The 27,632-nt window shown below is 37.7% G+C and overlaps 1 protein-coding gene across 1 annotated transcript; it reads left to right on the top strand.

Annotated features, from left to right (window-relative positions):
- The first annotated feature begins 380 nt into the window (after positions 1-380).
- LOC117419445 (shaker-related potassium channel tsha2-like) lies at positions 381-12,334 on the top strand. The gene is made up of 2 exons (XM_034032190.3): positions 381-4,534; positions 10,577-12,334. The coding sequence occupies exon 1, from the start codon at positions 699-701 to the stop codon at positions 2,118-2,120; it is 1,422 nt and encodes a 473-aa protein (XP_033888081.3). The 5' UTR covers positions 381-698; the 3' UTR covers positions 2,121-4,534; positions 10,577-12,334.
- Positions 12,335-27,632: the final 15,298 nt, after the last annotated feature.

Raw genomic sequence — 27,632 nt, 5'->3', positions numbered from 1 at the left:
GGAATGAGGGGTTCAGAATAAACAGGCATTTGAAAAAAAGGCGTACACATATGCAACGAAACATACTTATGAATTAATTCCCATTCATCACATACATAGAATCTGCAATAAAACGAACGCTGCAAGGACTTTTTTTAGATTGTCAGTTTTAACCTTGAACCAGAAAACAGATACCCAAGTATGTGTATACAAATTAAATGTTTAATTTTTAATTTAACCCATTGCCCCCAAAACAATGGAAATACAGAGGTCGATATAAAGGACTATAATTAAAGGGTGGAATTGATATTATACATGATATGTTTCGATTATTCTCAGCATGATATTAAGCGGCAGGAGTGTATGTATTTTTTTTTTCAGTGAGAGCGTATCCACGTCACAGCGCTTGGGGAGGGCAGTGAGACTTAAAATGCTGTGAATGTGACAGCCGCGGGTCCAGTCTGCCAAAGTGAGGAAGGTGATGTGATGAACCGGGTTTAACCGGTCAAAGAAATGTGAACAAAAACAAACAAGTGAAAAATAAAATAATTTAAAAAAATCTGCCAACAGGCTGGTAGAAGAAAGGAAAGACATGGCTTTCTATTCTACAAGTGACTGAATACATCTGTACCAAGCATCTGGGTTAACGGATACAGTCTGGAAGAGGGAGTGCGAGATAAATTATTAAGAGAAACTTTACCCGTGGGGGGAATAAAAGGATGACAGTGGTGCCTGGTGAGAAAGTGGACGAGACGGTGTCACTGACAGCCCACGATGCCTATGATTTGGAGCAAGCGGATCAGGATTGCTGCGAGAGGGTGGTCATCAACGTCTCCGGCTTACGCTTTGAGACCCAGCTCAAGACCCTTGCGCAGTTCCCCAACACCTTGCTGGGGGATCCTAGGAAAAGAATGCGCTTCTTCGATCCCTTGCGGAACGAATACTTCTTCGACAGGAATCGTCCCTGCTTCGATGCAATCCTTTATTATTACCAGTCTGGCGGGAGACTGAGGCGACCGGTCAATGTACCTGTCGACATTTTTATGGAGGAAATCAAATTTTACGAGTTAGGGGACGATGTGATTGAGAATTTCAAGGAGGATGAAGGTTTTATAAAAGAAGAAGAGCGCCCATTACCTGACAACGAATACCAACGCCAGATCTGGCTGCTGTTTGAGTATCCAGATAGCTCGGGAGCTGCTCGGGGCATTGCCATCGTATCTGTGCTGGTTATTTTGATATCTATTGTCATATTCTGTTTGGAGACACTGCCAGAGTTCAGAGAAGAAAACAGACACACTGAAAGCCACTTTGCCACCAACGGGACCCACCATATTAAGCCCAATCCGTTCACTGACCCGTTCTTCATCGTGGAGACACTTTGCATTATCTGGTTTTCCTTTGAGCTCATGGTGAGGTTCTGTGCCTCCCCGAGCAAGCCGGCTTTCTTTAAAAACATCATGAACATGATCGACATAGTTGCCATCATTCCTTATTTCATTACCCTGGGCACCGAGCTGGCTGAGCACCAGGGAAACGGACAACACGCCATGTCATTGGCGATCTTAAGAGTCATTCGTCTGGTCAGAGTCTTTAGGATTTTCAAGCTCTCCAGACACTCTAAGGGGCTCCAGATCCTAGGAAAGACGCTCCATGCGAGCATGAGAGAGCTGGGGCTGCTGATATTCTTTCTGTTCATTGGTATCATTCTGTTTTCCAGCGCTGTCTATTTCGCAGAAACAGACGACCCATCCTCAGTGTTTACCAGCATCCCAGAGGCGTTCTGGTGGGCGGTGGTATCCATGACCACTGTGGGTTATGGTGACATGTATCCTGTTACAATTGGTGGCAAAATTGTAGGTTCCTTGTGTGCCATTGCAGGTGTGCTGACAATTGCGCTGCCGGTACCAGTGATCGTCTCAAATTTTAACTACTTCTATCACAGGGAGACCGAGCATGAGGAGCAATTCCAGTACACACATGTAACGTGCGGGCAGCAGCAGCCCTCTGAACTCAAAAACAGTAACAGCCAACCTTCTATTAGCAAATCAGATTACATGGAAGAAACCGATATAGATGCATTCAGATATACCAACTGTACCCCCAAAAAGCGATACACAGGGAAGCTAACTGATGTATGAACCGAAACGAAAATGGACAACGTGAAAAACAACGTACATTTTTCATTCAGCACTTTTGCTTAAATAATAAACAACCTCTTATGCAGAGTATTCCTAATGCGCAGAAGCGAGGAATACTCTGACATTTGGAAGCCTAGGCATGGTTTGTGAACCGTAAGTTTTTTTTTTGTTTTTTTTTTAAATATAATTATTATTGCTTTCCACAAGCTGTCTTCCACTTTCGTACATTCGTCGTTAACAATTTGCTTTAAAAAAAATGAAAAATAAAAAAATAATATGCAAACGGGGATTTCATGCGTGTGCCCTTTATCCCCGTCCTATCGCAATTTATTAAAAAAAAAAATAATAATCAAAGCGCTCATGCCAAATGAATTTATAAAGATAAGGAAACCATTTGCACAACGCAAGAAGCTTTGTCTGGGATGGAACACTGAGAGACACCGACGCTTTAGGTTATGCTTGAGAATGAAGTCCTAGGATGGAGCACAAATTGTTAATAAATTGAACATGCGGCATATTTGACACTCACGACTGACAATGGACAGCACAATCTAAGTTAAACGCCAGCAAGGTCATTCTATGTGGCGAAGACGACCTGCCTTGTGTTTTCTCATGTGGTCACGTATTTTCCATGAGAGTCACTCTAAACGCATCACTCACACCGTTAATTATGAGGAATTAACTGAGCTAGACGGATTCTTGCCACGATGCCATGGCTTTTTCTAGTTGAAACACACCATTGCTTTTGTGCGCGTGTATTTGAAGCCTGCACCACATCATAAAGTACAGGCAGCTGGAAAGGCGACGTGACCAGCAGACAGAAAGCAAAACAAGCCACTCATCGCATCTCTGTTAAAAACTGTCCACCACAATCCTTATGTACTTATATTTTGCTGCCAGCTTTGCCCCTTCTTTTCTTCCAATCAACCATACTTTTTTTTGTACTGCAGCGATAATTCAGCTGTTTAAAACGTTGTTTAAAATAATGAAAAGTATATTTGATTTGCACGTAATATACAATTATGTTTACATCAGAAGACATGGATTTCATTTTTGCCCTCCCCTCTCCGCACCAAAATGCTTTATTATCTGCAAATGCCTGCTATGATAAGAACGTTGGGGAGTACGTAAAATATATTTTCATTATTATTATTTTTTTAATTATAGTTATTATTAATGACAAATAATTTTATATTGTAGCCAATGTTTACCATGTTGGAAATGAAACAAACTACTCTAAAACAGAATCTTAGTGCGCCACTGTGTGGTAGAATGAGAATCAAACAAGCGACTTTCGAGATCCTGGTTTCTATAGCAACCTTCCAGACGGTTCTTTATACAGAACAATACCTCTAGACAGATAAAATCAGATATTCACTATGGTGTTCACTTTAACGAGAAAGAACTAAATAAATACACATCAATAAAGACATATGTTATCTTCCCAGTTACTGTAATTAAATGCATCTTTACGGCCTGTGAAAATGTACAAGGGCATTTAGCAGTCAACCCTTAAAATGTTGTCATCTTAAATCAACTATATGACATTCTGTGTGCTACCAAATGCCATACGGCACTGACTGCTATGACTTTGGGAATCAGATGCTTAATGCAACAAAGGACAATTCCAAAAATACCAATGGCCCTTGTATGGGAATAACGATTTTATACAGGAGTTGTTATTTTAAAAATCTATTAAGTTCTTCATGGCTAAAATAGTTTAAGCAAAGTCATCATAGTAGTCTGTTGGTATTGGTTGCAACAAATACAGTAGTTATCAAGTGGCTTGCAAGCAAATTACCACCTTTTTTTCTAAAATCAAAACGTGATACTTTTATGTGAACCTTGATGCAATAATGAGGATGCTGGAGGGGATATCAATCTTGACCTTCGTAAAAAAACAACAACAACAATGAAAAAAAAAAAAAAAACGTTCAACATGGAAATATATCAATACCCAAAAGGCCACATTTTATTTTATTTTTTGCCCAAAGCAAAATATACAGCAACTTTCACATGCTTCTCTGTTAAAATCCTTTAATTCTGGAAAGATAGAAAAAAACTATTGGGGTTGTTAAAAGTGAAAGGTGGGGATTCTTTAATTTAAGGGAAATAGTCATTGGAAACAATGAAGTGATTCTGATGCTGTGCAGCTCTAAATACATTCGCGCGCTGGTAGGATGAAGCAAAGAAAGCAGCGTTCCGCATTTGCTATAAATAAAACCTGCGCTCCTGCTTGTCACTGATGGCGGTACCTGCAGTTTGAAAGTCGCCCAGAAGATCTCAGCAAGACCAGGAATCGCATCAGCTGAAAGGAGCTTTGCAACGACGTGTCTTCCTCTGAAATGGAATAGAAACGACGATGCATTGGCAATAGCATTAAAACGAGGACGTTTGGTTGACGATAAAAGGAGGTAAGCATTATAAAACGTTTTTTTTTATCGTTAACATGGCAAAAAGATGTACATAATTTTACTTGATGATATTTAACAGGATACACATCAGTGTTTACCAGTGTTTTCATACTAGTCACATGGTTGATGTCTATCACGTAAGAATGGATCATTCTTTAAATACAGTTTTTCTTCTGTATTTTTTAACATGCAATTTTTTATTCAGGTAGGAACAGCTACTATGTACGTATGTTTGTATAGCATGCATGCATTGTAATATATTATGAGTGTAGCTGTAACTTAAAGAAAAAAGACAATACAATAATTAGTATCATATAATTAAAGTCTGGGCTACATTTATTGGATGAAAAATGCACTGGCCTATAATATGCTATGGTCCTTATCAGACATTTAAACATGCACGTATGTTTTTTTCTTCTTCATATTAATATATGCATGTAAAGCAAACTGCTTGAAATATGTACTGTTTGTAATAGCAATGCTCAGACTTAAGTAGTTACTGCATACAAAATAACTGGACAATCAACAGTGCTCTGTGGTACATGTGACGAATAGGTATTTAGAAACAGCACCTGGTTGTTTGTGAAGTAGAGATTGTGTCAACCATCTACAGTCAGCACTCACATATCACACCCAATACAATTTTGACTTCAGTGACGGTTAGAGAGTATGACGCATATCTGGTTATTTCATTTCGGCCCGTTCCAACCCTTGTCCGTTTTTCAGGGAACACAAAAAAGATACGATGTCCAAAATACATAGCTGAAAGGACTGTTGTAAAATAAGTAGGCTTCCATTTAGATTTACTGTACTATATTTTCAACAGAAGTATTTAAATTCAGAATCATATGATTCTGAAAATATCACTTGCCAAAATAGACGACTTTGGACATGTGGACTGTAATACAGTACATACTTTTAAATCCGGTACCTATTGTAGCAGTATGTACAATTCTCCATTAACGACTCACAGCAAAATAAAATCAAAATGTTACCCATGCAGAGAACTGCATAAAACATAAAAAACTACACATTAAAAAAAAAAAAAAAAAATCAGTTTCCAAAATTAAAACAGAATCCAAAGTCAGTATTCAAAATTGCAGAATATAGTGCTGGATAAGGCCCTAATGTCCCTCATGTTTTTATATTCCTGTCCAAATCATTATTTATAGGCCTATAGAGAAGTTTGAATTGTTAGGACAACCAAACTTTTTTTCCAGATATTATACCATATCATGCTGTAATCATTTTTCACCTGCAAAATACATTATAAAGCATCAGACAGGAGTCAACGTGTTTTATAGACGGATACTTGTATCTCTTGTTGGACTGCAGACTTGACATTTAATAGTTACAAATTTTCAAATGGATCAAAGAGATGTATTACTTTTTGACAGGACCAATCATTTACCTCCACCTAACGTATCATTTTACCAAAGAAATGGGCCTATTACTGTGGATGGGAATATAGAACTGTATCCAATGTAGGCAACATAATGAACTGGTGTGAAAAATTTGGGACACTATTCTCTAAAAACTTAATGAGTTTGTTCTAATTAACTATATCGATATACAGGAAACATTTCTAGACTGCTATTGGCCTTTTTAAATGAAAGACAGTTAATAATGCCAAACTTTATTGCATTTTTTACAGAAATACCTTTTAGTCCACAACTTTAAACACCAGTTGCTGATTTCACCACATGCACCCTATAGTAAGGCAAAGCAAGAGGTAAAGGAAGGGAAAATGTGTGCCGATCACAGCTTTGGAAATCACCAAGCATAAGAAATGTAGACCATAACTTCAAAATCACATATAATGTAAAATTTCAAGCAGACAAACATTAGGGGAATGCTTTTTCTTTTTAACCTGGGGGAGTGAGTTACTATTTTACAGACTTGTTCGCCCAGAAAATGATTAGTTATAGTTACAATCTGTGCCTGACCTCGAAAATGTTTGGTTCACCATTTCTTCTGATTTCATGTCACCTAAGTTGTTTCTTACCGATACTCATTTTGTAACAAACCAGAAAAAAATAAGATTAAAATTAAACAGTTTTGTTTGTGCGTTCAGAGCAAGGAAGTCCGACAACACCACCTAGTGTCATATATAAATAGGATATTTTATGTATTACTGTTCTTCATTCACTTAATCAAAACTGTCTTGAATAAGTCATTTTAGGTGAGCCCTGGTGTAAATATGCAACAATGGCATGTGTTGGAAAATTAAATACCGTATTCCTTCAAATTTAAGACACTTTTTAAACCAATATTTTGCTTTTTCTCAAAAATGGCCTTCAAGTATAGTGATACGTGTATTAAAATCACCAACAAAAGTCGTGATTGCCCGAGTCCACAAACAGGAACGTGACTGACTGTCTGAGAAAAGATGAATAAAACATTACTGCCTGGTCTCGAATCATCCATGACATACAGGCAGTCATTTTCACAAAGAAGCGTCATTAGCTTCCCGAGCAATTCAAAGAGAAAATTTTCATTATTAGGCTCTGTTCTAGCAAACAGTACCAGCATGGACAGATCGGAAATGCTGATCAGACATATTTTTCGACATGCCAAGCACAAAAATGGATAAAAACATTTGTGAGTAATTCCGACTGGAAATGAAAAGCAGTGCATAACTGTAATGCTGTGTGACAGCAGACTGGAAATGAGAAGCAGCACATAACTGTAATGCTGTGTGTGACAGCAGACTGGAAATGAGAAGCAGCACATAACTGTAATGCTCTGTGTGACAGCAGACTGGAAATGAGAAGCAGCACATAACTGTAATGCTGTGTGTGACAGCAGACTGGAAATGAGAAGCAGCACATAACTGTAATGCTCTGTGTGACAGCAGACTGGAAATGAGAAGCAGCACATAACTGTAATGCTGTGTGTGACAGCAGACTGGAAATGAGAAGCAGCACATAACTGTAATGCTGTGTGTGACAGCAGACTGGAAATGAGAAGCAGCACATAACTGTAATGCTGTGTGTGACAGCAGACTGGAAATGAGAAGCAGCACATAACTGTAATGCTGTGTGTGACAGCAGACTGGAAATGAGAAGCAGCACATAACTGTAATGCTGTGTGTGACAGCAGACTGGAAATGAGAAGCAGCACATAACTGTAATGCTCTGTGTGACAGCAGACTGGAAATGAGAAGCAGCACATAACTGTAATGCTGTGTGTGACAGCAGACTGGAAATGAGAAGCAGCACATAACTGTAATGCTCTGTGTGATAGCAGACTGGAAATGAGAAGCAGCACATAACTGTAATGCTGTGTGTGACAGCAGACTGGAAATGAGAAGCAGCACATAACTGTAATGCTGTGTGTGACAGCAGACTGGAAATGAGAAGCAGCACATAACTGTAATGCTGTGTGTGTGACAGCAGACTGGAAATGAGAAGCAGCACATAACTGTAATGCTGTGTGTGACAGCAGACTGGAAATGAGAAGCAGCACATAACTGTAATGCTGTGTGTGACAGCAGACTGGAAATGAGAAGCAGCACATAACTGTAATGCTGTGTGTGACAGCAGACAGCTGTAAACTGCCTCCATACATCGTTTTCTTATATGCGTAATTGAGGTTGTATCTTTGCAAATGCATCTTTATTTGCTGTTTTATTTTTTCCTCAAATTCAGGGTGGGAAATTTGGGCTCCGTCTTAAATTCGAGGGCATCTTAAATTCGAAGGGATATGGTAATAAACAAGCACTTTTGCAGCACCAGACACCAGGTTAAAGCTCAACTTTGTATATATAATTCCACTTCTAAAGAAACGGACACACTTTAAGCTATTACTAAATTACTGTTACTGTGAAGATTAAATTATATAAATTGTCTATGAATTTCACATTCATATGTACTTTATGTGGATGTTATTCCTTTACATTTCCTTTTTTAAAAATGCTGAGATATGGGTAAAAGTGGAAACAAATGTATATCCACTTTTGTCTGATGGATTAAAAGAAAGATTAAGGTGAAAATACAGGAGCAAATGAGTGAAAGTCAGTCTGTGACAGGCAAGGGCATCAGAGAGGATCAATGATCTATTATTGTCATCTAGGAAACCCTAGACTACTGAGTCTAGAAAACCGAAGCGGAGAGATGCTTACAGATAAGCTAAATGTATTCATTTTTCCGTATAAACTGCAGTGTATACGCACTCATCGGGCAGTGTTGAACAAATACATTAAGAAATGCTTGATGCCAGTACTATAGTTAATCAGACTGTAAAAATTCAGTTCACAAACAGCAAAAAAATGAATAGATAAAAGATCTAATTTACAGCGGTGCCCTGGCTAGACAGCAAACCACCCATACGCATCAAACAAGACATCAAATTATTACACCCTGAGCCTCAGATTATTACAACCAGAGCATCCCACAAAATACAAATACAACAGAGTTTTAAAAAAGAGGTTAGCTTGAAGGATTCTGGAAGAGTTCCAAAAAAATATGGGGCACCTAAATGGTGTGTGTGTGCGTACGTGCGTGCGTGGTTTTAAGTGATTGTAGCTAAATACAGTGCATCATGTCACAAAGCTTACCTGTATTCTCTTACTGACTTGCATGCTTTCAGCCAGTAGTTTGGCAGCAAAGACACTGCTAAAGTGAAATGACCAAGGAAGTACAGGTGTAACATATTTATTGGCAGTAAGGTATAGGACATAAGAAATTTCTTTAAACTAATGTAGTACAAGATTTCTTTAAACTAATGTAGTACCCACGTGTTTCAAAACTTGCACATTTCAGACCAGTGCTGGCGCTAGGATTTATTGGGCCCTGGTGCAAGACTGTGAAGTGGACCCCCCAACCCCCCCAAAAAAAGAAAATACATTTTTGCCTTAAAAATTGACATCTAAGCTCAGTCAATATTGTGCCCATATGGGGACGACCCATTTAGCCTTGTTCAATTGGTTTTAGCCCATGCATGATGTTCATAATAAAGTGTGTGCCAAAAAAAAGTAAGTTCAGATCCTGGCTGGAATTACAAAACCATACCACTTGATGGCATTGTTTGCTAAGTTAGAATCCAAATTGCAAACAGGTTACATTTACATGTTTACTCAAATATGGCCTCTGCGGAGGCTATTAAACCGATCCCATACTGGTGCAGCAAAGAATAAATTAGATCTGTATTCTTTAACTCTGCACCACCTCCAAAGAACCCCAGATTGTGTTACACCGTTTGTCCACTGATGGCTCTGTGTGCTTCTCAAAAATGAATGTGGTTGTAAGTAATGTAAATTAATAGGAAATAAAATGGAAATGCATATAATTGTGTAATTCTTAATAGCAGTGTCTCATCTCATTGCCTTGCTGTTATGACCAACTCTGATTGTGTTATGACAGCCAGCTAATAGCTGGCTCCTTGTGGAATATTTCCACACATACACACACACACTTGCTGAAAACGTATTATTAAGGTAGTTGGCTAACCGTGCTGAATTATACATCCTCTGTGAGATTTCAGAAATCCTCCACACTAAGGCTCTGAACCTCCCTCCTTTGATTTTTTTTTTATTGCAGTAAATGGGCGCCACCATCCGGGTGCCAGTAACTAAACTGTCCAATCCTTTGATAGAAGCCTATCCCACTCCGTTGTTCTTTTTATAACGAAAATGACAAACTCCAATACAATTATACATCATGGTTGCTGCAGATTTGTGATACACTGTTGTGAAAGTAATGGGGTCAAGAGCAAAAGAAAATATCAGCGGTGCATGCTTTGTGATGTGTCAGTATACAGAAACAAAAAAGCAATAGTTTCTTGGGGATCAGGTTTTTGCACATATGTTTGAATGTCAATGTATTTGCCTGAAATAGCAGTAGATACTGCTGAGGCTTTCACGTAGAAGGGTTATGCAGGTTTTCTGTCCTTGTTGCAGAAGGTTCTGCATTATTGCAGTGTTGTCATGTAATGGGGCGGGCACTCTCTGCTTGCAGTAACTGCAGCACTAAGTGGTGGTGCTTTATGTGCTTCACTGTTCAAGCATCATTTCAGAGCATTGTGTTTTCTTTTGGTTTTCAGGATACAGAAGCGCAGAGATGGCCTCCCACATCCCCACCCCCACTCCCCCTAAAATAGGGGAAAAGAAAAAAAAAACACAAAAAACAAACAGACTACTTTCACCAGCTAGACGATAGACAACAGACTTAGATGGTTCTTCAGACATCTTTATTTGTTACTTGAACCAGTTCGAAAGCACATCAAGCAACGACCCCCCTCCTTCTGTGAGGTTCAAAAGCACAAAGCAAAGATTTTGTACAAGAGGGAAATGAAGACCAGACAGCTCTGTAACTTGGTACTCCAGCTTATTGTGTGAATAAATTACATTCTGAATTACTGTATGGACAAAGAGTACCACAGCCTGCACTAATGATCCCAAGAAAGCTGCATTTCATGAAAACTGGTGTATGGTTAAGTAATTCTAATGATTATGTATGACTATTTTATGACTATGTTATAAAATGTGATATGTGTGAAATGCATAAAGTATAATTATTATTTAATAATTAAACTAGTAAAAAAATGCTATGAAAATTGGGAAGAATGGGAACTACTTTTACCAAAACAAATGTGGTTCAAGTTGGCTTGATCCACTGATGCACACTTTCAGTATGGTGCAGTTATTTGTCATGTCTAATCATCAACAATCTTTTGTTTCAAAGCTAACTGCAGTGAATGACCAGTGTCAACACCATCCATCTACTTTGCCATCTTCAATATATACTGTACCGGTCATAAACAGTCCAAAAAAAAAAAGAACATTTTTTGCAAAACACTTTCTTTATTTTCTTATTTTTCTCAATGTCAGCATATTGAAGATGGCAAAGTGATGGATGGTGTTGCGTCAATGGATCAAGCCAACTTGAACCACAATTGTTTAGTTTCCATTCTTCCCAATTTTCATAGCATTTTATTTTCTTTTACTGGTGGACTGTACTGCTGTGTGGTCCAGTGGTTAAAGAAAAGGGCCTTGTAAACAGGAGGTCCCTGGTTCAAATCCCACCTCAGCCGCTGACTCATTGTGTGACCCTGAGCAAGTCACTTAACCTCCTTGTGCTCCGTCTTTCGGGTGAGACATAATTGTAAGTGACTCTGCAGCTGATGCATAGTTCACACACCCTAGTCTCTATAAGTCGCCTTGGATAAAGGCGTCTGCTAAATAAACAAATTATATATATATATATATATACACACACTATATTTATAGTTTGATATGCAATATCAACATGTCTAAATTCTAAGAGAACTACAGTATTCTTCTGTGTATTTACTTTGCATATCATGTGACATACCAAATCTTTTGCTGTATGCTTGCAATCTAGGGCATTGGAACATGTAGAAATGGGTTTTTGTGTTCTGTGTAGACGGTTCAAAACTGCTCTAACACTGTTAGCTTAACTTGTGGGAACAATTTACAATTCACTGCAGGAATTATTGTTATCTGTTTGAACACCGTTTAACTAGTGAGGAAAAGGTGTTAAATCTAATTTTTTAAGTATCATAAATATGTTTTATATATAAGGGATCGGTTATACTGGTGACATTTTTAAATGTTTAACATTTTGCTATGCCTCCGTTTATTTTGTGGTTTGACCTTTGGTTCAGTTTAGCGGGATTTACGTAGCATTACAAAGGGTACTGTTTATATCAAGAGCTTTTTGTGATTTTAAATTCTAGAACATTGTGGAGGAGCGACATATAGTTTATTGAGTTATTTTTTAATTTTTTATTTTTTTTAATAGAATGCTGTATCACTGTAATTAAACGCATCTACCTCTGTGTTTACATGTCCATTATTGAAATGTTTTAATACCTTATCATCAATGAACAAAATGTATGTTAATGTATGAGTGATCTTTGCATATTTTAAAGCAATAATGAATAAAGAATGTGTAAATGCAATAGAGGGACTAAAAATACCATTGCTGTGAAAATGCAACTGAATTGTATATGGAGTATACAGTACTTTATATTACAATATACTGTGCGGTGAGAAGTGTTTGCTGTTTGTAATACATAGAAATAATAGAAAGTTCAGATAAAAGAGAAGGAATGTGAGGAGCATACATCCCCTGCCATGGCTGATGATGAAAACATTGATGACTATGACATACATCAGCAGATGTTGAGAATTAGCAATAAAATATTGAATCACAATTCGATAAGCAATTTTCCATATAGGACATATGCAAACAAGGGAGTGTGACATAGACGGATACATGAACGTGCAGATAGACACGCCCACTTATGCCCAGAATCAGAATTTTTCAATAACTTATGCTAAATAATGTTAATGTCCAAGTTTCATGACACTAGAGTAAGCAGTTCTTTAGATATATGCAAAAATGTAAGTGTGACATTCAGATGTACAGACAGACAACCCCCTATATTCCCAGAATCTGATACCTTTACAAATTCCTTTATTATATCCCACAAACCCCTGACACTACCTGCCAATAAAATAACCTTATTTTGCATATTAGAGGTCATTGCTATTATCTGGCACAAGCTTCCTGTTTCCTATTATTTCAGCCTCCTAACCCTTTTGCTGTCTGTCTATCAGTACATTCATTGAAAATACAGTAAGGTTCTTTTTACGGGAACGACTTGCAGCCTCTACTAAATACTGTTGTTGGTTTTTGGCAGTTTCAAATGTTGAAGGTAAAAGAAAACATTCACAGCTGAAGAACTGAAAAAACAAAACAAAAATCAAAACAAAGGCTGTCTGAAAAATATCACTCATACAATATCATACAGCTTTGTGATTTCACAACTTCCTTCCACTACCTGGAGAGCAACAAATGCTCATGCCGTCTTGCTATCATCTTGAATGATTTTGGGGGTCCCAGAAAATACATAAAATCGATTTACAAATTCACATACACAAACATTACACAGCTTTGGCTGTTCAACATCTAGTTTGTCTACTTGATTCACTGTTAGGTTTGTAATATGGGCACCTTTTATCTCATAAGGATTGTACCTCCAGTATCACAAAACCCTCAGAACACATGGGTACTCAACATCTGGTGACGGATCCATTGAAAAGGAATGTAAATATATCTTACTTGCTTATCTGTGTATATTTCCTACAAAACACAGGTGGCAGCAACTGTAGGTAGACAGAATGTTAGAGATTAGCAGGTGTGTTCTTAACTGTCTCTGCATTCTGATGAACAGAATATTTCTTATACTTCTGTGGCTTCTATAATTTCCCATTACCGATCTTTAGATCTTGTATACTTAGTGTATGCTGACAAATACACCCTATATTCACTCTATAAATAAATGATGAAAACAACCTCTATTATTATTATTATTATTATTTATTTCTTAGCAGACGAGCTTATCCAGGGCGACTTACAATCACAAGCAAATACAAATACATTCAAGTGTTACAATACAAGTCATACAATAAGAGCAAGAAATACAATAATTCTCAAGTGTGACAAACCACAATTCAATAATACAGCAGATAATAGTGATAGTTACATCAGGATATGATTAAATAGTGATAGTTACATCAGGATATGATTAAATACAAAGTACTACAGGCTAAACACTTGGCAGATTACAGTATTCTGAAGTACAGGATTAAATGCAGTAAAATAGGGGGCAGATAAGAGCAAAATAAAGCACATTTGAATCACATTTGAACCTCTATGGTTCCCCTATAAGTTATTAATAAAATGCAATGCCAAAACATAACCCCTGAAATATCATGCACAAAAAGAAACACTAGCCAGCTTTGGTATCACCACCAATTGCAGGCTTTCGATATAATTCATATTTGACCATTTTCCTTAGTCATAAACCATTCCTAGAACAGATTTACAAAACAACCAGGTTACTAATTAAGTTAATTATCTATATATGTTGTTCAATTATTGTACCAGGATATACTGTTGAGATGAAAGACATCCTGTTTTCCATGGGGGTCCTGGATGGTAGAAAGCAAACGAAATGGAAATACCATGATTAGTGTACATATTTGGGTAATTGCTGTTAATGTATTTGGAAGTTTAAAAAAAAAAAAAAAGTTCCTATTCACTAGATTCATTCATTTATAAAAATAAATAAAAATAAGATGTTAATCAAGAAAAAAAATTAAACCCTGAAGTAGAGGAAGCCTCACTGCCACGAGTTTTAAGTGTTACTGTGAACTGATGTCTGAAATAAATAAAACATTCTAAAAGTGTTTCTGTTCTTTGACTTTATAAAGTAAATTGACGTTGTGCCAGTTTGAGTTTTTCTCCTAGTATTTGTAATACAGTTCTATATTAAATATTTCTTTTCACGTGATTAAAAACACAAGAATATTTGTCTTCATTTCGACAGAATATTCAAATGTGAAAAATCCAGTTGACCCAACACTAAATACAAAACAGAGAATGCTGACAGCATCAAATACTGTGCTCTCTACATACCAGCACTTACTGTACACCGCTCCCTCATTTTTTCACATTTCAGTAATTCATTACAATGGTTAATTTCTGACAGTACATTTTACATTGACTATTCTTCAATATTTCATGATAATGGATAGCAGAATTACAAAGCAGCTGTGTAATGGATTGCAGGCTGGTGCTACTGAAAGTGTTCCACAAGAGGATCAGCACTGGAGGAGCAAAATCAATACAAAAAAACAAGCCCACCTTCCCCCAATGTTAAAAGCAGCACCTATTACTAAATATAAATCACATTGAAATGTCAAACTGGTAAAAACCCATTCATGTCTCCCACTGTTCTTTATCTAGGCGTACTTAAAAGCAGCTTTGTTCCAGGTGGAAAACAGTGTGAAACATTGTATCGTTGGGCAAACCCAGACAATCCCCATATGAACAACTGTATCTCTAATAAGCCGGGTAAGACTATGCAAATCTAACTTGTAACAAACAGGTAGAGAGAGGTATTGTTCTAACTGCACCTCCTGGGACAATACCTCCACAGCACTTTCATAACATTTATTTGACTTGTGTCCCGGGTGATTATAAGGTTGGTTGGAAACTTTACATGTGTTTGTGTGTGTTGGGGGATGGGGGATGGGGGGACATTTATCACAGATTTGAAGGATACCAAGCATTAATATCATGTCAATAATATCTTATGCTTAAATGACAAAACCCAAGTTTTTGTATTTCTTTACATTTCTAATACTATGTAGAAATAATTAAGTTTTAAAATCACACCTTCAAATGATCAACATTGTATCATTTTTTTTTCTAGAAAACATAATAAACATATATACAATTACAGGCAGGTAGAGACAAAGTTACAAGCTAAATTATAACAAAATTATATATAAGAAATGGTAAGACTACAAAAAAAAAGAAAAATCAACAAATAAAACCTAGCGGTGTAAATTAAAAATCTTATCGTAATATGTTATTGTAATCAGACTTTCAGTTTTTTGTTTGTTTTAAAGAATCTAAATAATATTTAAATTCTTCTAAGAAAACTGCATTTGGGAATAGAATTTGAAAACTTTGTGTTGGATTTGTGTATATGAAACTTGGCAAGCATTTAATGAGATTTACAATGAATTCAAGACCCTATTTATTTTCATAAAAGTAAATTATCTCTTTAGCTGTTAAGGTAATGTGAAGACCTGTTCCATCATATAGATGTGCTTAAATTGTAACATCATACATGCCACTGACTCGCTAAGTCATTGTAGTATGACTCAAACACCAACCATGAAGTCGGTATTTGTTTGACACGGTTGCCATAGTAACCAAATGCACAGCGCTGATAAAAAGCATTAATTGACTGTGAAATACTTTAAGGAAACTTTTATTTTTGCTTACCGTACCAATGCCCGCCATTCCAAACACGCACTCATTTTTCAGTTCCCAAAATATTTTTCAGTCAGAAAACTGTCTAAGCAGAACACTCCCAACCACTATATCTCCCATGTAAACCATTTAAAATGTTTTAAGTAGACAGAAATTAAAGGTGCTTACATATATTCGCAGTGAATGCACTTTAAAAAGTCAAACAATAGCGTCACCTAACCTGCGAGAACACAGAATTAGTACATTTTAAGCATATTAAATACGCCAGTCAATTACTTCAGTCAATTACTTACCATTGCCTAGTTAGGTTAGTACTCTCCGCTCCATACACAGGATAAAGCATCGGGGCTGCAGTTATAATAGTCATGACACTCCAGAAAATCGCACATATCTCTTCAAAGGACAGCAATTTTAAGCTATTAATATTTGTCAGCATTCGGCCAGCTTTCATAATCCTGTCCACTCGAGCCTTTCTACTAAACTAAACGCTTAAAATTGTGTGCATATTTATTTGCCATGTTGACCTCCACACTACTAACTTACTTTAAAAATGCATATTAAAATAAACGTCTGGGACTTTTCAACAGACTTTCAACAGTTCCGAGCCAACGTTCTCGCAAGCTGTCAATCAAACGTGACTTGCACATGATTCGTTGTGTGAGAGGAAGATCCGACCCAAATATTGCATCACAATTACTACTTTGATTTGATTGGCTAAAGCCCGCGACATTTAAAAAATGGCCTATTTGATCTAAACTTAAACACCCGCCTTCGGGGCGCACGGTTGACCTTTATTATTATTATTATTATTTTTTTTTTTATAACTGTACTTAAACTTGGCATTTACATAGGCGCAGATTTTTTATTTGATACCTATTATTGGACCAACATTACGAGTTCAAAACACAAGCTTCCAGGACTGTATAGGTCCCTTTGTCAGGTGATAAGAAATAGTGCAGATTTGTTTCTAAAAGAGTTGAGTGGATTGAGGGCAAGTCAAAAATAAATGAGTATATTAAATATATACAAATATAAAGGTTGCAATACACAATATATTGTAGTAAAGTTTCCATTATGCTACATATAATTTACTGCAGTAAATTGTGTAATACATTTTTGAAGGGTATAATATATTGAATTTCTTTGTCTAAAAGCTTTGAGTTCCAGCTTCTGTATCCTTTTGTTCAAGTGTTTTTAAATTAGCCTTCAATATTGTAAACCAGCATGACAGAGCAGATATGCTATTGAAGTTCTTCAAATATGTTCTGAGCTGGACAGCATTCCCTTTGTCATTCTCCTAAAGTGGAGATGAAAACACGAAAGTGACACTCTCTGTCCAGCAAAAAAAACCGCTTTCTTTAAGTGAGGAGAAGACAGCGTGTCTGTAACAATGAAAACAAACCAAACATGTTACTGACATTTGACATATGTATGTACAACTGCCTCAAATATACCCCTGTCATCAAAGGGCACAGAGGGATAAACTATGGAGGGATGTACAGTAGTAGTCACTAATGAATTATATCTCAGTCTGAAGTCTACAAAGTATGTTCTGTTTGTTAAAATAGGGACTTGGAACTGTGCCTGTATTCTACAGGACTGTGGAATACAATAGGATACCATGCAATTCTATGATTTGGGTCAACACATACATTTCCAAGTTGCTATACTTCTCTGAATAAAAAGATGTTAAACTCCATTTAACTGTTAAACATACTATACATTGTTTGTTGTTACATAAAGTGAACACCCCACTGCAGAGGTCCCATGGAATGGCCATAAGGGCACATAATAGCCTGTTGCGTTCAGTGATCTCCCTGGTTCTGTTGGCGAGGAGAATGAAGTTTACCCTTGAAAAGTGATGAACTTGCTCATGACATGTGAGTAGATCAAAGTCTAGCTGCATGTCCTCAATTCCAGCTTGTCCTTCATAGACTGCACCGGTGTCATTTTCTCCTGTGGTGCACAAATGTTGCCCTGTCATGTATATCTTTTAGCCTTTTAATGATTATAGAATGTGATTTTAAGCAGTTTTCAAGCAAATGCATTGTCTCAGAGGAACATGGTTGCCTGGAAGGGGAACTGTAACTGCATGAAAAACTCATTGCTTAATGTTTCATGTGTATCTAAATACTGGTTACGTAACTATCACATTTACCCCCTCCCACCTTGTAAGTAAGGCTTCTAATTCAGTGGCTTACATTTCTGGCTAATTTACATTCTTACCACCATTATATCTTGATGTTACAATGGCATATAACAATCTTTTAATCTCAAGGTACTTATTAAACATTTCAATTCAAGTAAAGCTGCCATTGCACATCATACACTTCAGAACTTCCATCGACCAATCAAGAAACTTTGTTCGCATGCAATAGCTGACCACAGTGTAATTGAGACTGTTAAAATAACATGACAATGTGTTTTGAAGTATTTACTGTACTATTGATAACCGTGGACCAAGCCAAGAAAAGGAATTTCCTGCCTCACTCCTGCTCTGTTCCACAACTGCAGCTAAAATAAGCTTCACCAAAAAATGTCTTCATGCAGGAAAACAAATGTTTCATAATAGTATTAATCAACTCTCAGCGGGCCATTTCTTGTACTGAATTAACCAGCTTGGGACACCTGACTGTCATCACGGTCAATTAAATATGTTCTGTGTTGGACATTAGTTCTTAAATATAACAATACTTACATTTTCTGAATGAAAGTACAATTAGAAAATTACCTAAATGTATGTGGTCACGTGACATGTCGTGTGAACCACTAGTCTTATAAGCTCTGTGAGAGTTCTCCTAAATCACTGGCACCTTCATCATTTGAAAAAGCAAACTTTTTCCATCCAAATAATGAGTTTATCAAACAAAGGAAGTATGTATTGTGGACTAAGACCATTCTGTAGTTTGTGGACAGTCAGTGTTAGACTCATCACTGCTCTGGGGTATGACTGCCATTACAGAGCCCTTCTGTGATCTTGCTTTGGGAGTATTTTGAAATGAAGATGGCTGACCTACATTATCTATTCCTGTGAGCGGCTGTAAAGAACAAGACCTGAGAGAAACGGTCTTGTGGTGATACTGAATTTTGGTGTGTGAAAGTACACTGATCTCACTGCAAGCAACCCAATTTTTGGCTGAAAGGGGAATATGTTACGGATGGTCCAAATCACATGATTGACATAGAATGTTTGGAAGTGCAGTATTTTGTGCTATTAAGGTACTGGCACCTTGCTTAAGAAAAAGCTTTCAGATGCATTAAAGAGACCTGAAATTGTACACCATTGTTCAATTATTAAAGAAAACCGGGACAATGATTCACTATGCTTTTGAAATGTACAGGAAACAAAACAAAGCCACGCTTACATGTCCTACTGAAGTATTAATGCCATCAACAGGTTATGCAAATGGCCCAGCATACATTAAAATGGGATTACCTCTCGAGCTACATGGCATACCACCATCATTCCATTGGAGATTTAAACACATGTGAACTTGTAATCCAGGACACATACTTACACTTCTGACCACTTTATTAGGACCTATATCTCAAATCGGATTGTGTCACCATTTGCCCTGATCACAGCCTTACACAACATAGCATAGACGTCACATGTGCTGGACGATGTCTCGAGGAATGCTAATCCATTCAGACAATTTGTGCAGAGAGGTAGACATTCATCATTCAAGTTCATCCCAAGCATGCTCAGTTGGATTTGGAAAGGGGAATTATGGTTGCCATGGAAGATGGCTGAAGTCTCAATCATGATCCTCATATCATTTGCACACAATTCTGGTGGACGGGTGCATTATGGTCTTGAAGCTAACCATTGCATTATGGTATGTGGGGAGCATTTTGGGTGGATTTCATCCGCAATGGTACATGAACTACAACATTCAGTAACAGTAATCAAGGGACCCAGGTTATACCAGGGTAGAAAGTTCAAATAAAGTGGCAGACAGTGTATATGGCCTGTAGATTGTTAATTTGCCACAACTGTTGACTTCTCATGTACTTTACTATTAATCCAAAAACAAAGAATCAATTAGCTATTTTTTATATAGCGCACATTGCCTCCTGGTGGCTAAACACTATAACAGCTGCAAGAGGAATTCAAATTTACATTTTCTGCACACCCCTAATATCGATAAAGCAGTTTCTTTAACACTGTTAAATAACACAAGTAAAACCAAAGAAGACCACATAGTTAATATCTGCTGCCACTCAAAGTGGAGGCAAAGTACAGTATAATTATGCAGCTGTCCACCACAAATGGAGTCAATTCTCTTCAAGTCACATGGCTCTTTGTTGTTACAGATTGAGATTTCAGGACAAACATGAGTTAGACACATGCAGAAAATGTCAAGCAAATGGAATTCTTACAAATATTTGTTGTTGTATATTGTTTATATATATATATATAAGTTTTAGAACACCTCCATTTTCCCAGTTTTTATTGAAATTTACGCAGTTTAATGTCTCAATGTACTCTGAAATTAAAGCATAGAACAAATAAACAATTGGAGATAAAAAATAAATCATGGAATCGTTTTGTTTAACAAAATTTAATCTACATTTTTGACTCATCAAAGTAGCCACCTTTTGCAGATATAACAGCCGAACACACTCGTGGCATTCTTTCTACAATGGAAATCAAATATTGTTCGGAAAGTTCTTCCCAACACTGTTGCAGAAGTTCCCACAAATGTGTTGCACTTGTAGGTTGCTTTACTTTCACCCTTCTGTCCAGTTCATCCCAAACCAGCTCGATGGGGTTTAAGTCTGGAGACTGTGCTGGCCATTCCATGATTTGAAGCCTACCGTCTTGTTCTTTTCTTCTTAGGTAGTTCTGACATAGCCTGGAGGTATGTTTTGGGTCATTGTCTTGCTGTAGGATGAACCCCTGACCAACTAGGCGTATACCAGAGGGTATTGCATGGCGCTGCAAAATGCTGTGGTAGCAGTTTTGGTTCAGGGTGCCACTCACTCTGTGCAAGTCGCCGACTCTGGATCCAGCAAAAGAGCCCCAGACCATCACGCTTCCTCCTCCATGTTTGACAGTTGGTGTCACACACCGAGGAACCATCCTTTGCCTACTCGACGGCGTACAAAAACCCTGCGTGATGAACCGAAGATTTCAAATTTTGATTCATTGGTCCATAAGACCTTCTTCCAGTCTTCAATAGTCCACTGGCGGTGCTTCATGGCCCAGGCAAGCCTCTTTTTCTTATTTTGCCATCTTAGCAATGGCTTTCTTACTGCCACTCGACCTGTCAAACCTGCAGCTCGAACTCTTCTCTTCACAGTTGAAACTGAGACTTGCTTACTTCGACCAGTGTTAAGCTGTGCTTGAAGCTGTTGTCCTGTGAGCCGCCTATCACGCAAGCTGTTGACTCTCAGAAACTTGTCTTCTGATTCTGTTGTGGCTTTGGGTCTGCCAGACCTCTTCCTGTCAGAGTTTTCTCCAGTTTCCAAGTGCCTTTTGATGGTGTAGGAAACTGTACTCACTGACACCTTGGCTTTCTTTGCAATTTCTCTAAAGGAAAGACCTACACTTTTAAGGGTTATAATGATCTGTCTGTCTTCCTTTGTTAATTGCCTTTTTCTCGCCATTATGAGAGCAATATACTACTTCCTGCAGTACAATACTGTCCAAATAATGCTTAAGAGGGTGTAGTAACACAGTCTGTTCCAACACTGCTTTTATACAGACAGAGGGTTTGTAAGTAATCAACAAAATTTGGGACACCTGTAGGAATTGTTAGCATCAACTTTCAAGGCTTAATTTACTTCCATTGCTGCAGAACAGCTGTAAGTTGTTAACCCATTACTTGTTCCCTGAAAAAGGCCTTTTTGTATAACTCTGAAATGTACATTATTTTTCAGTTTTTAGTAACCTAAACTTTTTTTTTAACCTCTGGCAGTTTACCACTTACCTTTGTACCATTTCAGGTTATTCACTGGACTTGAACTGCTTAAATTTCAATAAAAACTGGAAAAATGGGGGTGTTCTAAAATTTTTGACCAGTAGTGTATTTTAAATAAGGAGGCTGTGTGGTCCAGTGGTTAAAGAAAAAGGCTTGTAACCAGAAGGTCCCCAGTTCAAATCTCACCTCAGCCACTGACTCATGGTGTGACTCTGAGCAAGTGACTTAACCTCCTTGTGCTCTGACTTTTGGGTGAGATGTAGTTGTAAGTGACTCTGCAGCTGATGCATAGTTCACACACCCTAGTCTCTGTAAGTTATCTTGAATAAAGGTGTCTGCTAAATAAACAAATAATAATAAAAGGGGCTTTTTTATACTGTATATGGCATTTAATAGTGACATTCTGAAAGGGGCTGACAATTTAAAGAAAACTATCCGGTCAAGTTAAATAGAGTAAATAAAATGCATCTGTCGAGTATTTTCAATCCCAGAGAGGATGTTTCTTACTCTACGGGATGGTTTTAAAGTCAGGGAGATGAAACTGGCAAGTGAAGGTCCTAATGATGGACAAGAAGATTCTAGGACTACCACAGCTATATTGGTATTTTACAATATTTCTCATGATTAGCCTAGAAAGCCTTGATTAAGCAGCAATTCATTCCATTGTGCACATGCTTCAGTGGGTGACATTATCTGAAAAATAGCAGCTGTCCCATGTTGCCGGTGATACAGTAGGCTCATTGCATATCACACATTGTTGATCAGTCATGTGAGGTCCCCTTGTCCTCCTGTTTGTTTTTTCCAGTTAGATGAAGGCCAGTGCCACATTGCATTAGGAACTGTTACAGAATCTTCCATGTGAGTTAAGAGGTAATAAATACATTCAGCCCAACACACACCCAGTATATCATGCACTCTTAGACACCCACACAGACACCGCCATAGCTGCCTCTCCAAACTCAATGTGATACGAACTGCAGTAAAGAAACATGTTTTTTTTGTATTTGAAATGTAAAACTTCATATTTAAGAACTGGTTGAGATCACCGAGTCTTTTTAAATGGTCTGAACCTATGGTGTAAACCAGCTCTAACACAGACTTTTATTGTGCTTTATTTAGTGATGTATGTTAATAAATTACCCCTGCAGTAAAACATGGTCACAAGGAGTAGATGCATAGATTATATTACATTAAAACTGTCCTATACGCTACAACAAGCGGCTGGGTAATAATGACACATTCTTCTTCTTCTTCTTCTTCTTCTTCTTCTTACATAGATTCAAGCAAGACTTGTGAAGTGTTTAAAGCATTCTAATAATAATTAACTCTATGGGTGCCTGGAGCTTTCTCGATTAACACCCTCATCCCTTGCCTTAATCCCTTCCTATTTTATATTGGCTGGCCTATAGCATGTTACCTCTAGAATTCTTTCCTACATTCTGATCGCAATTCTTTACCACCCCCCGCCCCCCACCCTCTCCCCGCCTGTCACTTATTACATTTCCATTTATTCTCACATGACTAGGTGCTAAAAATAGCCTTTCTCAGTTCAGTGCTCTGTTAGATCTGTCTCCCCTTGTCCTCCAGCCATGGTTGTCTTTAAGGGAGCTTGTGATCTTGATGCCTTCTGATCTGCATGTTATGCTGGTTAAAAATAGAACAGGACTCAGTACTGTGCATGTATGTGCCTGTGCCTGTGCCTGCATGTGTACTTACATTGGTTAAATTGCTAAGTGTTCATGAATGAGGTAGGTGGCTACTTCAGAAGAGATGGCTGACCATGGTAGCCTTACACCGTAGGGCTACCATGGTCAGTCTGAGTATAAAAAAACAACATGTGTGTGTGTGTTATTATATTGCATGCAATCATTCAGAATACAACCACTAGATCATCAAATATTTCACAGCTTCACTTTTTTTTTTACTTGGAGGAAGTTATGTTACATTATGCACCCATCACAAGCTTAAAATCGTCAATTTGGGGTTATTTCATCGTTATTTTAGTTCTCTCAAAACAATATTGAAAATCAGCTTTTAAATGTCTGATTGACATTGACTTGAGTTACGTAGTCATACTAGGCTTTGGATGAGTTATTAAAAAAACAAACAAACAAAAAAAACAAATGACTTGAAGCAAAGCTAAGATTCATTTTAGCTTTTATGAAATCACAGCAATTGCAGGCCACTCACTTTATAAACTATATTACAATATACTATTACTATTACTCTATTATTATATTGTTTGTTTTTAGATTAAAACATTATTTACATGATTGCAACAACATGCTTAATTACATATTGAAGTTGCTAACATGTTTTGTAATTGAATAGTATTTACACACGGCATTGTGCAGGTTTTGAAAGGTGTATTTTTTGCATGTGTTAAAACTATGCTGTGTTTTAATGGCTTTGGCATTGCATCAGGCAGTGTTGTGTGATACACTTCCATCTCTGACCCCTGCTGGTTAAAACCTCTATAACTGCAGTTACTTTAAAATATCTCTCAGCTAGACAGCCTTGCTCACCTTTCACCTAAACTTCTTACAATGTAGAGCAGCTTTTACACAGGATAGCCTTAACCAGTAGAAATATAATTACAAATTATGTTGAACAGACAGACGGAGTGAAATTCAGGTTCATTATCAGGCTGTTTAATTGCCAAATGTAGTTTGCTGTAAAAGCAAACATGCATTGGAGGATGCAATAAGTTTCAGCATATCATCTCCCTTGATGATTACAGTGCTGTCTGTTACCATGACACCTGCAGTGCTGGTATGTGTGCTTGTGTAGCTGTAACCACGGTAACTGGATAAGGATGGAACATGCCCAAGCAATCATGTCAGTGCTCACTCCCTAGGCCTTAGACTCAACCTGCCACATTCACAAGCAGACGCCTTCTTAGCGTCAAGTGATGCAGGTGTTCGTGCTAGATTGAACATAAGCAGGTGAGTATTTATGGGGTTGTCTTTCGGATGCTGCCTCAACCCCATTTTATTGTTCTGCTTTGTTACATTAAATAAGGATTGAATTTATCACTATCATTACCATGCCAACTAAATAAATCTTAGTGGAGATGCAAACTAGACAATATCTTATGGTAGTCTTATGAAAAAAAAACAAAAAAAACCTCTTACGCATGTATAACTAGATGGTCCCCAGAAATATGTATCTTGGAAGTCTGGACCTTTGAATTATTTTGAAGTGCTGGGAACAAAAAGTACATTTTGGTTATTAGAAGGCCATGAAGACGATTTTGTAAACATCCTAAAACAACCAAACTGTAAGATAATTTCATAATAGTAGAACATGACAATATATATGTTTTAGGATTATGGTAATTGAGTTTAGAACAGTACATCGGTACTGGCAATCAATGAAAGTTGTGGGATACTACAGCCCTGTGTGGGTGATGCAATGTGATGCACATCTTCATTAGTGTGTATTTACTGGTGGGCGATGCACTGTGACGCACGTCTTCATTAGTGTGTATTTACTGGTGGGTGATGCAATGTGATGCACGTCTTCATTAGTGTGTATTTACTGGTGGGTGATGCAATGTGATGCACGTCTTCATTAGTGTGTATTTAATGGTGGGTGATGCACGTCTTCATTAGTGTGTATTTACTGGTGGGTGATGCAATGTGATGCACGTCTTCATTAGTGTGTATTTAATGGTGGGTGATGCAATGTGACGCACGTCTTCATTAGTGTGTATTTACTGGTGGGTGATGCAATGTGATGCACATCTTCATTAGTGTGTATATAATGGTGGGTGATGCAATATGACGCACGTCTTCATTAGTGTGTATTTACTGGTGGGTGATGCATGTCTTCATTAGTGTGTATTTACTGGTGGGTGATGCACTGTGACGCACGTCTTCATTAGTGTGTATTTACTGGTGGGTGATGCACTGTGACGCACGTCTTCATTAGTGTGTATTTACTGGTGGGTGATGCAATGTGACGCACGTCTTCATTAGTGTGTATTTACTGGTGGGTGATGCAATGTGACGCACGTCTTCATTAGTGTGTATTTAATGGTGGGTGATGCAATGTGACGCACGTCTTCATTAGTGTGTATTTACTGGTGGGTGATGCATGTCTTCATTAGTGTGTATTTACTGGTGGGTGATGCACTGTGACGCACGTTTTCATTAGTGTGTATTTACTGGTGGGTGATGCAATGTGATGCACGTCTTCATTAGTGTGTATTTAATGGTGGGTGATGCACATCTTCATTAGTGTGTATTTACTGGTGGGTGATGCATGTCTTCATTAGTGTGTATTTACTGGTGGGTGATGCACTGTGACGCACGTTTTCATTAGTGTGTATTTACTGGTGGGTGATGCATGTCTTCATTAGTGTGTATTTACTGGTGGGTAATGCACTGTGACGCACGTTTTCATAAGTGTGTATTTACTGGTGGGTGATGCACTGTGACGCACGTCTTCATTAGTGTGAATTTACTGGTGGGTGATGCACTGTGACGCACGTTTTCATTAGTGTGTATTTACTGGTGGGTGATGCACTGTGACGCACGTCTTCATTAGTGTGTATTTACTGGTGGGTGATGCAATGTGATGCACGTCTTCATTAGTGTGTATTTAATGGTGGGTGATGCACTGTGATGCACGTCTTCATTAGTGTGTATTTACTGGTGGGTGATGCAATGTGATGCACATCTTCATTAGTGTGTATTTACTGGACTATTGTATAATGTGTTTCCTGGCAACTAGGGTCCCCTTTACAAAACATACTTTAATGACTTTTATGTACTATTAAGAGAATATTTAAACAAGGTCAGCAATATAATCATATGCATAAAACAAACTCAGAATTCAAAGAATCCATAAAAAATTACCAAAACATTAAGACAGGCGGGCAGACAGACCAGAAGGATAACACCTGCTGTAACTGCCTAACATGAAATGACAAACTACTATGACCAAGGGGCAAAAATCCAATACATGCACAAGTTCTGAAGCCATGGCTGTGCCTGATATTAAGACCAAGTATTAAGATATTAAGAAATGAAGTTCCTGATTTGGGGGGCACCATATTTTTGCATAAAACAGTTCTTCTCTTTTCTAGTGTTTCAATTTCCCATTTGTCTAACATGCTCTGGTAACTTAAGTCTAGGTTAATTATACGTAAAGCTCTCTGTTGAATCTATCGCTTGACACAAGTCCAAGATACTTGGCAGCAGCACTTCAGAACTGCTCTTTCTAATGATGTATACCTTAGGATTTGACCTTCATGCATTAGTCTCTGATCACTGAGAGCATACAATTTTTTACAAGCCTTACAGTATTTCAAAAACCCATATAGTAATTATCAGGGCAGACTGTATTACC

This window comes from Acipenser ruthenus, chromosome 14, assembly GCF_902713425.1.
Source record: "Acipenser ruthenus chromosome 14, fAciRut3.2 maternal haplotype, whole genome shotgun sequence".
In the NCBI taxonomy this organism is placed as follows: Eukaryota; Metazoa; Chordata; class Actinopteri; order Acipenseriformes; family Acipenseridae; genus Acipenser; species Acipenser ruthenus.
The sequence above is the reverse complement of the archived record's forward strand: the minus strand, read 5'-3'. Positions and strand labels throughout refer to the sequence as shown.

Coding starts and splice junctions, on each gene's coding strand:
- LOC117419445 (XM_034032190.3), top strand. CDS start 699: ATGACAGTGGTGCCTGGTGAGAAAGTGGACGAGACGGTGTCACTGACA.